Source organism: Notolabrus celidotus, chromosome 3 (assembly GCF_009762535.1).
Source record: "Notolabrus celidotus isolate fNotCel1 chromosome 3, fNotCel1.pri, whole genome shotgun sequence".
Taxonomy (NCBI): Eukaryota; Metazoa; Chordata; class Actinopteri; order Labriformes; family Labridae; genus Notolabrus; species Notolabrus celidotus.
Genome location: NC_048274.1, coordinates 39,306,581 through 39,319,381, shown reverse-complemented (window position 1 = coordinate 39,319,381; position 12,801 = coordinate 39,306,581). Strand labels below are relative to the sequence as shown.

At 40.3% G+C, this 12,801-nt stretch overlaps 1 protein-coding gene across 1 annotated transcript in view; it reads right to left on the bottom strand.

Moving 5' to 3' along the window:
- The window catches only part of LOC117810507 (mucin-5B-like), a 41,356-nt gene that overhangs the window by 19,479 nt on the left and 9,076 nt on the right, over window positions 1-12,801 (bottom strand). Inside the window, exons 12-28 of the mRNA XM_034680372.1 lie at window positions 12,449-12,586; window positions 12,193-12,357; window positions 11,965-12,059; window positions 11,748-11,874; window positions 10,722-10,974; window positions 10,163-10,209; window positions 8,954-9,063; window positions 8,702-8,853; window positions 7,553-7,691; window positions 6,437-6,547; window positions 5,905-6,081; window positions 5,374-5,613; window positions 4,910-5,066; window positions 4,702-4,830; window positions 4,271-4,418; window positions 3,457-3,500; window positions 3,110-3,286 (exon numbers count right to left, since the gene is read on the bottom strand). Coding sequence (XP_034536263.1) covers window positions 3,110-3,286; window positions 3,457-3,500; window positions 4,271-4,418; window positions 4,702-4,830; window positions 4,910-5,066; window positions 5,374-5,613; window positions 5,905-6,081; window positions 6,437-6,547; window positions 7,553-7,691; window positions 8,702-8,853; window positions 8,954-9,063; window positions 10,163-10,209; window positions 10,722-10,974; window positions 11,748-11,874; window positions 11,965-12,059; window positions 12,193-12,357; window positions 12,449-12,586 — 2,409 coding nt within the window. The remainder of the gene's footprint in view (window positions 1-3,109; window positions 3,287-3,456; window positions 3,501-4,270; window positions 4,419-4,701; window positions 4,831-4,909; window positions 5,067-5,373; window positions 5,614-5,904; window positions 6,082-6,436; window positions 6,548-7,552; window positions 7,692-8,701; window positions 8,854-8,953; window positions 9,064-10,162; window positions 10,210-10,721; window positions 10,975-11,747; window positions 11,875-11,964; window positions 12,060-12,192; window positions 12,358-12,448; window positions 12,587-12,801) is intronic.

The window sequence follows — 12,801 nt, the reverse complement described above, 5'->3', positions numbered from 1 at the left end:
TCTGGACTTGTTCCAGTGACCTCTGGTCCTGGGGTTGTAGTTTCAACAACAGCAGTTGTAGCAGTTGTTTGGGGTCCAGTTGTCTCTTCAGTTGGTGGTTTAGTTGTGCCAATGCTTACTGTTGTTGCTTTGGATGTTGTTGTCTCTCCAGCTTTTGTTGTGGTTTCTTTAGTAGTTCCTGTGCTTGGTGCCTGAGTAGTTGTTGTTGCAACAGAGGGTTTGGATGTTACAACTGTACTAACCTCTGGACTTGTTGTTCCAGTGACCTCTGGCCCTGGGGTTGTAGTTTCAACTACAGCAGTTGTTGCAGTTGTTTGGGGTCCAGTGGTCTCTTCAGTTGGTGGTTTGGTTGTGACAATGCTTACTGTTGTTGCTTTGGATTTTGTTGTCTCCCCAGCTTTTGTTGTAGTTTCTTTAGTAGTTCCTGTGCTTGGTGCCTGAGTCGTTGTTGTTGCAACAGAGGGTTTGGATGTTACAACTGTACTAACCTCTGGACTTGTTCCAGTGACCTCTGGCCCTGGGGTTGTAGTTTCAACTACAGCAGTTGTAGCAGTTGTTTGGGGTCCAGTGGTCTCTTCTGTTGGTAGTTTTGTTGTGCCAATGCTTACTGTTGTTGCTTTGGATGTAGTTGTCTCTCCAGCTTTTGTTGTGGTTTCCTTAGTAGTTCCTGTGCTTGGTGCCTGAGTAGTTGTTTTGGCAACATAAGTAGTTGTAGAAGTAATGGGTTGGAAGGATATTGCTGGAAGAGAAGGAGTTCTGGCTTCTATGGTTGTGGCTGATCCAGTTGTGGTAATGATCGTGGTCCCGGGAAGGGTCTTTGTTATTGGGCCAATAGATGTTGAAGTCTCAGCTGTAGATCCCGACGTTAGTGTTGAAGAAGCTGAAGTAGTGGTTACAACAGGAAGTTTTGAAGTTGTTGTTGCAACAGAAGGTTTGGATGTGACAGCTGTTGTAACCTCTGGACTTGTTCCAGTGACCTCTGGTCCTGGGGTTGTAGTTTCAACTACAGCAGTTGTAGCGGATGTTTGGGGTCCAGTGGTCTCTTCAGTTGGTGGTTTGGTTGTGCCAATGCTTACTGTTGTTGCTTTGGATGTTGTTGTCTCTCCAGCTTTTGTTGTGGTTTCTTTAGTAGTTCCTGTGCTTGGTGCCTGAGTAGTTGTTGTTGCAACAGAAGGTTTGGATGTTACAACTGTACTAACCTCTGGACTTGTTCCAGTGACCTCTGGTCCTGGGGTTGTAGTTTCAACTACAGCAGTTGTAGCAGATGTTTGGGGTCCAGTGGTCTCTTCAGTTGGTGGTTTGGTTGTGCCAATGCTTACTGTTGTTGCTTTGGATGTTGTTGTCTCTCCAGCTTTTGTTGTGGTTTCTTTAGTAGTTCCTGTGCTTGGTGCCTGAGTAGTTGTCGTTGCAACAGAGGGTTTGGATGTTACAACTGTACTAACCTCTGGACTTGTTCCAGTGACCTCTGGTCCTGGGGTTGTAGTTTCAACTACAGCAGTTGTAGCAGTTGTTTGGGGTCCAGTGGTCTCTTCTGTTGGTGGTTTGGTTGTGCCAATGCTTACTGTTGTTGCTTTGGATGTTGTTGTCTCTCCAGCTTTTGTTGTGGTTTCTTTAGTAGTTCCTGTGCTTGGTGCCTGAGTAGTTGTTGTTGCAACAGAGGGTTTGGATGTTACAACTGTACTAACCTCTGGACTTGTTCCAGTGACCTCTGGTCCTGGGGTTGTAGTTTCAACTACAGCAGTTGTAGCAGTTGTTTGGGGTCCAGTGGTCTCTTCTGTTGGTGGTTTGGTTGTGCCAATGCTTACTGTTGTTGCTTTGGATGTTGTTGTCTCTCCAGCTTTTGTTGTGGTTTCCTTAGTAGTTCCTGTGCTTGGTGCCTGAGTAGTTGTTTTGGCAACAGAAGTCGTTGTAGAAGTAATGGGTTGGAAGGATATTGCTGGAAGAGAAGGAGTTCTGGCTTCTATGGTTGTGGCTGATCCAGTTGTGGTAATGATCGTGGTCCCGGGAAGGGTCTTTGTTATTGGGCCAACAGATGTTGAAGTCTCAGCTGTAGATCCCGACGTTAGTGTTGAAGAAGCTGAAGTAGTGGTTACAACAGGAAGTTTTGAAGTTGTTGTTGCAACAGAAGGTTTGGATGTGACAGCTGTTGTAACCTCTGGACTTGTTCCAGTGACCTCTGGTCCTGGGGTTGTAGTTTCAACAACAGCAGTTGTAGCAGATGTTTGGGGTCCAGTGGTCTCTTCAGTTGGTGGTTTGGTTGTGCCAATGCTTACTGTTGTTGCTTTGGATGTTGTTGTCTCTCCAGCTTTTGTTGTGGTTTCTTTAGTAGTTCCTGTGCTTGGTGCCTGAGTAGTTGTTGTTGCAACAGAGGGTTTGGATGTTACAACTGTACTAACCTCTGGACTTGTTCCAGTGACCTCTGGTCCTGGGGTTGTAGTTTCAACTACAGCAGTTGTAGCAGTTGTTTGGGGTCCAGTGGTCTCTTCTGTTGGTGGTTTGGTTGTGCCAATGCTTACTGTTGTTGCTTTGGATGTTGTTGTCTCTCCAGCTTTGTTGTGGTTTCCTTAGTAGTTCCTGTGCTTGGTGCCTGAGTAGTTGTTTTGGCAACAGAAGTCGTTGTAGAAGTAATGGGTTGGAAGGATATTGCTGGAAGAGAAGGAGTTCTGGCTTCTATGGTTGTGGCTGATCCAGTTGTGGTAATGATCGTGGTCCCGGGAAGGGTCTTTGTTATTGGGCCAACAGATGTTGAAGTCTCAGCTGTAGATCCCGACGTTAGTGTTGAAGAAGCTGAAGTAGTGGTTACAACAGGAAGTTTTGAAGTTGTTGTTGCAACAGAAGGTTTGGATGTGACAGCTGTTGTAACCTCTGGACGTGTTCCAGTGACCTCTGGTCTTGCGGTTGTAGTTTCAACAACAGCAGTTGTAGCATTTGTTAGGGGAACAGTGGTCTCTTCTGTGGTCTTTGAAGTTGTTCTTGCTGATATTAAAGAAACAATGTATGAGATTATTGTGTTATTCACAACATTGTGTACTTTTTCTTAGACTATAAAGCATGATAACAAGTTCAGTTTTATAGACATTTTTACCTAATGTTGTCGTTCCAGCAGTACTGAACGTAAAGGGTGTAGTTGTGGGGACAGTAGTTGTGGTTCTGCATTGTTCGATGGTTCTTTCTATTGTTCCATTGGTTCCACACACAGCTATCATGCAGTTTCCTAGCCCATCATGGGTTTCATAAATAATGTCCCCATATTTGTGGATTTTTCCATAAAGAAAGCATGTACAATCTGTGGATTAAAAATCAAACATTTGACATCTGGTAAATTCATTAAACAATCTAATTAATGCATTCATACAAATATGTGTATGTGTATGTCTTTATGTTAAATTATTTACATGTATAAAGAAAATAATAAAATCCAGTATTAAAATACTTTCAGTGTTCATGAGTACTTACAGTTCACACTGTAGTTGCACTTGATTCCAGATTCGGTACATTGACTTTGAAAAAGAAAAAATATATAATTAAGTCATCACTTATTGTTTCTTAAGTTGACAAATCTATTCTAGAAACATGCAATTACTTCAAACCATATTATTTAAAGCCATGGCCACAATATAACATTTTAAGATGTAACTAAAGATGTTTGGGGGTTATTTTTACATTTAATTGACAAAGCATTTTTTCCCCAATGTGAAGGTGAGAGAAAATTTTCAAAAGTATCAGTAAGGAATGACACCTGGGACTTTACATGTACTTTTTTTAAAAGTGTCTTTCTTGCTCTGGTGACATGTAGCACCTCCAAACTTTTTAAACTACTTGAACGTTATCTCTAGGGTTGCCCCTGGCCAAAGTGGAGCCTTAAGCAGAATTTGATGAGGCTCACCACCAGCTATTAAGGCACATTACATTTACAGTGGCCCTACACAATCCGTGCTAAACAAAGTATAATTTTTCACTTAACAACCTTAATATGAAATTAAATTAATAGATACAAAAATAAGTAACAGATACGTGATTAACAAAACAAGCTCTTTCAGCAAAATACAGTGTTTCGTAAAATTTAAACCTGAAATAAAAATTACAATTAGCAGCCACACCCTTGTTTCCCTAAACAAAAGAAAAATGTACCTCAAATAAATTAGTAAATTGATTAAATTAGTTTGCTGTTTAATGATCACTACTCACCCTGCTCCACAAATGTGGAGTATGCACTAATGCACACTGTGTTATATTTCCTTCATTTGAAAATGTATTAAATTAGACTTACCAAGAGTTGCAGTTTTCAGACGGAACCTTTTGTCCAACGCTGTAATGATTGCCAATGTCATCAAAGCAGCCACATTGCTCCCATGAAACGCACTTCATGGAGTCTTCATCAAAGTAGGGATGGGTAGGGGGACACTGTGGATAGCAGCCTGCAAAACCAATAGTGGATAGTTTAAGAACCAGAAATATTACACTTGCATTCATAGTCGTACTTACATGTTTATTTAGAGCTGCAATACATAAAAGCTACAGAGCAAACTACATAATTAAACAACAGAACAAGTTAACATCAAACAACTTAAAGCCATTGGACTGAATGATGAAAAATCATCTCATGCATGTTTATTTAAAATAAAAGAGCACTAGAAAGAGCAGGGACCACCTCTCTTGTCTTGTTAAGAACAAAGCAAGCTAGAAATCTACTAAACGTACCCTCTATGGCGGTGATGAGTGTGGAACAGTTTCCCGATGGATTCCTACAAGACTTCATGCAGGGAGCACCACAAGGTTTGTAATGCCACTCACAGCCATCAGGGGCATTGTAGTAGTCACAAAATATAGCTGCAAGACATAAAATAAGTAACTTCTCTTGTTTTTAGATTATCCTCAGATTATCCTAGTATTACAATAACCAACTCACGGCACAGTTTTGGAGTTCTCCATCTCACGCAGGCCCCGGCTTCATTACAAGCTTTGGCATAGGCTGCCACAGCAGTGCAGAGACACTCGCAGTCCCCACCAGTGTCACAAGCACAAGTGTCTCTTACGCAAGAATCAAAGTAAGGACCAGGGTCAACCTTGAAAATAGAAAAGTGGACTTTATTAAAGTTTATTAAAGATACAGGGTGACAGTCATGTTGTTCTGTGCTAGTGGAAGTAGTACATTGGTAGCTAAAGTAGAAATCACCCTTGATACAAGTAATAGGTAAAGGTGCTGTAAGTTCAGAGGCTGTTAAATAGCTCAGTTGAATTCAAGAATAATCTGTCCAAATCTATGCTGGTCGGATCAGTCTGCTGAGTTCTTTTGGTCACACTGGTCCACCTTGCATGATTTTGGGTCATAAGAGGAGAGTAGTGATTTGTGTTTGTTATCACCATAGTTACCTGTGAATGGCATTTCTGGAAGGTTGCACTGATGATGATGCTACATTGTCTCTTGGACCAGGCTGCCCGGTAGCCATTAGAGGCACAGGGATCGGGGATCAGCTGGGCATTTGGGCAGCTGGATGAAACCTTCCAACTGTTACCAAACTCAAGAACATCAGCCACTGTCTCCTCAGAGGGGGTGGTGAAGTCGTTCTTACTGTTGCCGTCATAGTTTCCGCACAGACCACAGACTTGACTCTAAGAGAGAGGAGTCGAAAAGAAGAATTAACTTTTACATAAGATCTATCTATACAGAGAGATCAGTTACATATTATATACCCCTCTAGAAGAAGCTTTCTCATTTGACGATTTGACTGACTCAAATTGTTGATCAAAAATATTGATTGATGCAATTACCTTTAAAGAATCAATTACCCTGATCTGCCTGTTAAGATATAGCCTATTGTATTCTGACAGCTTTGAGTGACCGAAAAATGGTGCTTTTGTCAATCCAGATGTCAATCATGACGCATAGGCTTGAATGTTCACCTGAAACTTTGGGCCAAGTTTAATGAAAAGACTGGTCTTCTGGTCCCACATGAGCACAAGCCCTTTCCTGATCGTCATCACCAGGTAAATACCCATCTTTTGCACCTGGTCAGGTAACACTTTACTGCTGCCCTTAACCACATGGAAGTCTTCGTCTCTCAGATGGAATTCATTGTCCTGTGGAAATCAACATGAAAGAAACATGTATCTTACATCACACCAGTATGCAGCATTTCATTAGAACCATGGGATAAAAGGTATAGTTACTGGTTTTAAAGGAAACTTAATGTTTCTAATGAAGAAAGCAAATCATTTTGAGTGTCAGTTTAGTTTAAAGCACTCTAACTTGTTAGTTCTAAATACATTGAATTCAATGTTATTACAAAAGTATTTGTCATAGTAAATTATAAGAAGGCAAATCTTTATTAAGATTCATAGTTCTAGTCCAATGTAAGTTTGAAAAAAATTTTATAAGTTCAATATTGTGATACAGTGTTTGTGGCAGTGGACAATAACCGTGTGCGGTGCTTACCCCCAGGAAGATTTTGATGGTCTTGGAGCAGGTGGTTCCTGTGCTTCCACATGCTACATTTTCAGTAACAATACTCAAAGTTCCATTTCCCTGACTGTCACCGCAAGAGTCCTGGATAAAGCACAGACACAGTTTTTACTTGGTATACTTAGTTGTAGTCCTAACCTTTGAGGTGAAGTCAACACCTTAATAAAGAGTTTTTTACCCTGAGTTAATTAATCAGCCCACCTCTGTGATATATTCGGGCCTGTGTATTTCTGTTTTGACTCACTACTAGAAGTTTTCCATAAAGAGAACAGGTCAAGATATCAAGCTAAATATAGCTGAGTGCAAGTTGTATTTGCACTGTCAATACCTTGAGCTTCCTTAAATGGAGCCTGGGTGTGTTGAAGGTGGTGGTGGCCCACCACCTTCAACACTCTTTCAGTCTTGTCAGTAGTGAAAGAGTACTGTGATGAATGTGCAACTTAAGTTCCACAATAAACAAACCCAATTCTTCTTCAAAAATACATGCTGGATGTTGATATTTTTCTTAATTCAAAAAGCCATTGGTTCTCCTGCCATTCCCTTCATAGTTTACCAATACCGCTGATAAATGAGGTTTATATCCACACTGAATCAATGCCAATGCAGTGAGGTTTTGATGGCATTGATGTATATAGAAAAAGACCACCGCCTGTGGGCAGGATTCAGAGCCCTGGGGGCAATGTAGCTTCTAATCCAGGTTTTTTTTTTTGTCAATATTCACAACACTGTTATGCTCACCCACCTAAAGAACAGCTAATGATTAAGTAATAGTTCCTACTGTTCCTGATTCACATGTGTTTATCATGATGAAGTTACAGGACCACAAGTCCTCAGACACTCATTAAACATGGAGGTACAAACAAGAAGTGGCTGTTCAAAGAATTTAGGAGAATGCTCCTAACGGGTTATTGGCTGACTTACAAAAACAATGTGTTTGTTTGGCAGACTGGAAACAGGAGGAAGCTTTTGAGGATTGTTGTATTAAACTACACTTGTTGTCACAAAGGTAGCCATAAAATTAAAAGAAAGACTTACATCAAAGTATAAAATGTTACTGTATATCTGTCACTTCACTGTACACATATTTACCTGTAGGAGAGTGTATTCACACTGTCCATTGAAGTCAAACCTCTTATCATCAAATGTCACGTAGTGGCCGTCGCCATAGATCCCACAAACAGCGTCACACACATTGGTGGTACATGTGAACTTTCTATTAGAGCAGGTACTGAGGAGAAAAACACAAGAAACGCATGTTCAATAAAAATACCCCCCCCAAAAAATCAGTTTTTTTTTACCAGTGAAGAGAATGTTTTAAGGGGTTTAGAAAGTCATCAGTAAAATGACCATACTTAATGTTATCCTCCCCATTTGCTGGCTTTCCTCACTGCATTGCTTAGCCTAAGTAATACTTTCCTTCATCCACAAACAGACTGTGACATAAAACAATGGTGTTTTCATATATATTTTTCTACCTCAAATGAAAAGATCTGATCCCATAAAAGACCAAAACCTTTCAATTCAGTTTTCTTAGATGTGTTATTTTTGGCTTTTGAGGGCCTGAACATGCAAAAAAGTCGGTTTCACTTCAGGACATAAAATCTAAAACTCATATTCAGCATACCGAAAACTATGAAGAAAAAAACGTTATTGGCTGCAGGATTAAATATTTACAGAAAATCACATTTTTTTTTATAAAAATGTTAAAAAATCCTCGTATTTTTTTTAGTCCATCCAGGGGTCCTTCTATTATCCACTCCTCCTAGGGAGGGTTCCTGGTTAACTTTAAACTTTGTATAGAGCTAGAGGAGACCTGCATGATAAAAAGTTATTCAGATTCTGTATAAAGCTCAAGGAGCGTGGCCGTGGCAAACCATCAAAGTTGGATGTTTCGCCATGAAGCAGGAAGTGTTGTTTTCTCAGCTGATAATGAAAGTCCTAGCCTGAAACATCCATACTTGAATGGGGCATGTTGATCCATATGTTTTATAAATGTGAAATAGTACAGGACTTTTGATCAGCTATTGTCAAATGTACTCCTCCCTTTTGTGCACAAAACTCAAAGCTGTGGCAAAAAGTTTGTCCTGCCACAAAACAGAAACTTTAAATTAAACACAAAAGCTTCTGCACATATCTACATAACAACATTAGATTTTTTGATTAGATTAGATTATTATTATCGTAATCATTAAAACAGATTATACAAATACTTGTGTTTATGTTATGTCTTGTACAAACCAGGTGTTGCAGTCCACAGTCAGTGTTTCTCCAGCATGGAAGACCTTTCCATTGTGCACACATGGACAATTGTTTTCTTTGACACATCCTCCTTCTCCATTTGACACCAGACCTTGAGGGCACATGCAACCTGATGTACAGCCTGAACTGACCTGTAGCCAAGCAAAGTGGAGAGCAACAAGACAGTTTCAGACAAACAAAGCTTGTGCTTGTAGGTCTTCTGTGAGTGTAAGAGCGCTATGTGGCACTTACACAAGCCATGTCCAGAGTGCTGCAGCTCTTTTCACACTCAGTTCCAGCATCTCCAGGTTGAGCAGTGGAACAGTCAAAGTAAACCATCGGGGCGTTGCATTGTGGTGGGCCTGGGTAGTAAGAAACAAGTGCATGACAAAAACAATTATACTGCAGTCAAAACTCCGGAGGCTTGCACTACTGTCAGGAGACACTATCCATCCTGGCCTTGAGTGTAACGATTATTTTAACTACAGATCTGAAGATTATGTCCTGCCCCCCTTTTTATGCAGCCCTTCTGTCACTACAAACAATCTCAATAACCAAGGGCCAAGGGAGAACGCTGGAAAGTGGCAAACTCACGGGGCCGATTGCTTCAAAGCTTTATTCCACACTTAGATAAAAGGGAAAGAAGAAGAAAGGGAGAGAAGAGATGTATTTTCTTTCTTTTCTCTTTTCTTTTAGATTCTGTATTAAGATTTGTATGTACAATTATTTGTTGGTTCCTATGTAATTTCTGCTATTCAGGCAATTTCTTCGGAGAGTACTTTATTTCATGCCAAAGTGTCCTTGGGCAAGACACGAAACCACAAACTGCAGCTGGCAATACAGTATGTGAATGGGATCAGTTAATACTGATGGGTGCTTTACATAGCAGCCTCTGCCATCAGTGTATGACCGTGGTGTGAATGGGTGAATTTGATGTGTCTTGTGAAAGTACTTTAAGTGGTCAGAAGACTAGAGAAAGAGCTACATAAACAGTCAGTATATATATATACATACATACATACATACATACATACATACATACATACATACATACATACATACATACATACATACATACATAAAGTCTGTCAATAAACTTTGACATAACTAGCTTTATTTGAATGTGTAGTCTTATTTTACATTGCCTGAAGAAAACCTGAGTATGTTGAACTCGCTTTGTAGTACAGGCCCCTGGAGCCATTTAAATAATAACATCAACAATACCCTGTAGTATTCCAAAAACTGTTTTCTGTTTAAAGTCTCCAAGATAATTTTAAAAACTAGTCAACACTTGAAAGAATCATGCATAAAACTTCTCAATTGTACAGAATTTCACAAGGAATGATTTCAGCACTTAAAGATTGAATGTATCTGTTAAGCACAACAGATCTGAAAGCCTCTGTGGTGATTAGAATTCAAGGGATTGTGGTATTTCGAATATTTGAACATGTGGAAACCTACCTTGTGGAGACCCTCCTGCGCAGCTGAGAGCTCCATGTCTGCAGATGCTGATAGAACAGGTACATAGACACACAAAAACAGTGTTAATGTCTTCATCAATCATCATGCATGTTCTTCAATGAAAGAAATGAATTATACAGTAAGTTCTATGTGTGTTGTATCATAAATCCAACTCACTGTCCATTGTATGACTCTTTGTTCTGAAATTAAAGATTAATTAGCTGAAGTGTGTGTGTGTGTGTGGCGGGGTGGGTGGGGGGTCCTCTTTCGTTTGGTAGATTTGACCCCAAGTCTCTAACATGGTTTCTTCTCTTGAACCAGCCAAAAAGAGCCAGTCCGATGAACGAGCTCTAGACTGCTCTACTTATCTAGAAATGGGTTTGATGGTTTGATTAGTTCAAACAGATCAAACCATCTTAATCTAATGCTTGCAGAATGTGTGAGTTTGCCTCTGAGTTGGCTTTCCTCCAGTTTTGCTGTACCAGATGTACTATGGTTGTGTGTTTATTACTTAACCCCTTCATGCCCAACATTTGACATCACTACTCTTTGTATTTACCAATTGCGGCCATTCTTTGTCACAGACTGTCCGGCAGGAATAATGTTGTCTTTGTCATAGCAAGGACAGTCTTTACTGGTCACACATTGTCCCTTGTCGTTCATGTAGGTTCCCTGGGCACAGCCGCAGCCATCTACTGTCACAAAGTTGGCCTGGCAGGTGTAATCAGGCTGGCCGAGGGATTGGCAGGTACGTTGGCAGCTGGTCATGTTGTATGAATAGACTGTCTTCTCTGGACATACGGTGTATCGGCCTGGTAGAGGAGATATGAGATGAATGTAGCATGAGAGTTAGGGGTATCATTGCTCTCCTAATAGACATACATGTGAATGCACACTAATTTCCAAATAACGTACTACATTTAAATATTCCAAATTAGACCCTGGAAGCTGCAGCTCTTTCCATTGGCCATATTATGTATCTCTTTTAAGTATATTCTTTGGATATGTTCACAGCACATTTTGAGTATGCATCTCAGTCAAGGTTTTCAGAGTTCAAAAAAATTGTATGTTCTGTGCTTAGGTTTTCTCAGTTAGCTCCTGGAATCTAGTTGTTTAGTTCTGCAATAATCCAACCAAGTGAGCAAGGAACAAGTGAGAAGATCACAGGATGCACTGCCCTCACTTTAACTGGTTAGGCCTCTGGTGAGTGGCTGGCGTATTGTGTTGCTTACCCCTTCTCTCGTGACTCATTGCTTAGGTTCTGCATCAGTATTTTGGCCAGGTTCTATAATTAGTGTTTTGGAGACACTGTTTTCTGTGGTCATTACACTGACCTCTAATATGAATCAAATACGACCCTCCTTCAAAAGATCCAAACTAACCCTTATAGTCTTCAACACAGGAGATACAATATTTTGAAATAGGTGAGAAAACAGATCCCTACAATGTTCATTGCTCACTTGTCTATGATTTCCCAAATGCCATTCAATATGCCGCTCATTATTAATTTTTTGATCAGCTTCTTTTTACAACCAGCCTGTATGATGACATAGTAAATACAAAGGGTCTTTGTTGTTTTGCTCACCACAGACAGTGTTGCGCCAGCCAGAAATTTGTATTCCTCGCTCTGAGCAGGCAAAGACATATGCTGAGACAGCAGCACACAAGCTGTCGTCACTGTTATCACTGTTACAGCAGTCATACATGCAGTTCTGTAAGAAGACACAGCAGGCATGGACACATTACAAGGTGAACAGTGGTTAGCTATATTTGTGATTATAGAATTGTTAATTCAGACTCACTTCTTTGTATGTCTTGGGGTCAATGTACTGGTGGCATGCTGCAAATGCCCCCTTGGGATCCACCAGTTTGGAGCACCAGTACTGAGCAAATTTTTCTGAGTAAAAAGCAGAAATGTAGGGGTTATTAAACAAAAACACATGGTTTACTTTGAGGCATGTAATGGTCTGATATATGTTCTGTAATATGAACTGATACAACAGTTAAATAAAGGGGAGATTAAGTTGTACCTCGGTTGATGCCCTGGTTGCAGGGGTGTCCAAAACGTGTAGTTATGTCAGGGCAGCTTGCTTTGGTTTTCCATGAGTTGACAAATCCTACAGCAGTGCTCTCCACCAGACCAGTAGGAACCGTAAAGTCATCTTTCATTTTGTTGTTGAAGTTACCACACAAACCTGATTAAAAGAGATAACACATTTTAAACCACTAGCTACAGGTTCCATTTTGGAGTCAATGTTTTCTAGAAACAATAATGTGGAGGCATACCAGAAATGGTTCCTTTGAGTGGAGTGTCTGCTATGAGGAAGACCTGCATCGAGGGGATCAGCTGGACTGAAATCTTGAGGCCTGTCGTGCTCTTCACAAAGATGTAGGAGGATGACGGCTTGAATGCTATGAGCTCCGCTGCAGCAGTCAGAAGTTTGGAAAAAGTCAGTGTCCCAGCTTTACAACATGTAGTACTGTAATGTCATACTGCAGCAATTCTCATGTTCAACCTGTTATTATCCTGTACTTTAGAGGAGGACTGGGTCCTGTAAAACCCTAATTAAAAAATAGTTGGTATGCTGTGTAAAATGTTGAAAGAAACAGATGTTGATAGTTTGCAAATCAATAAACAC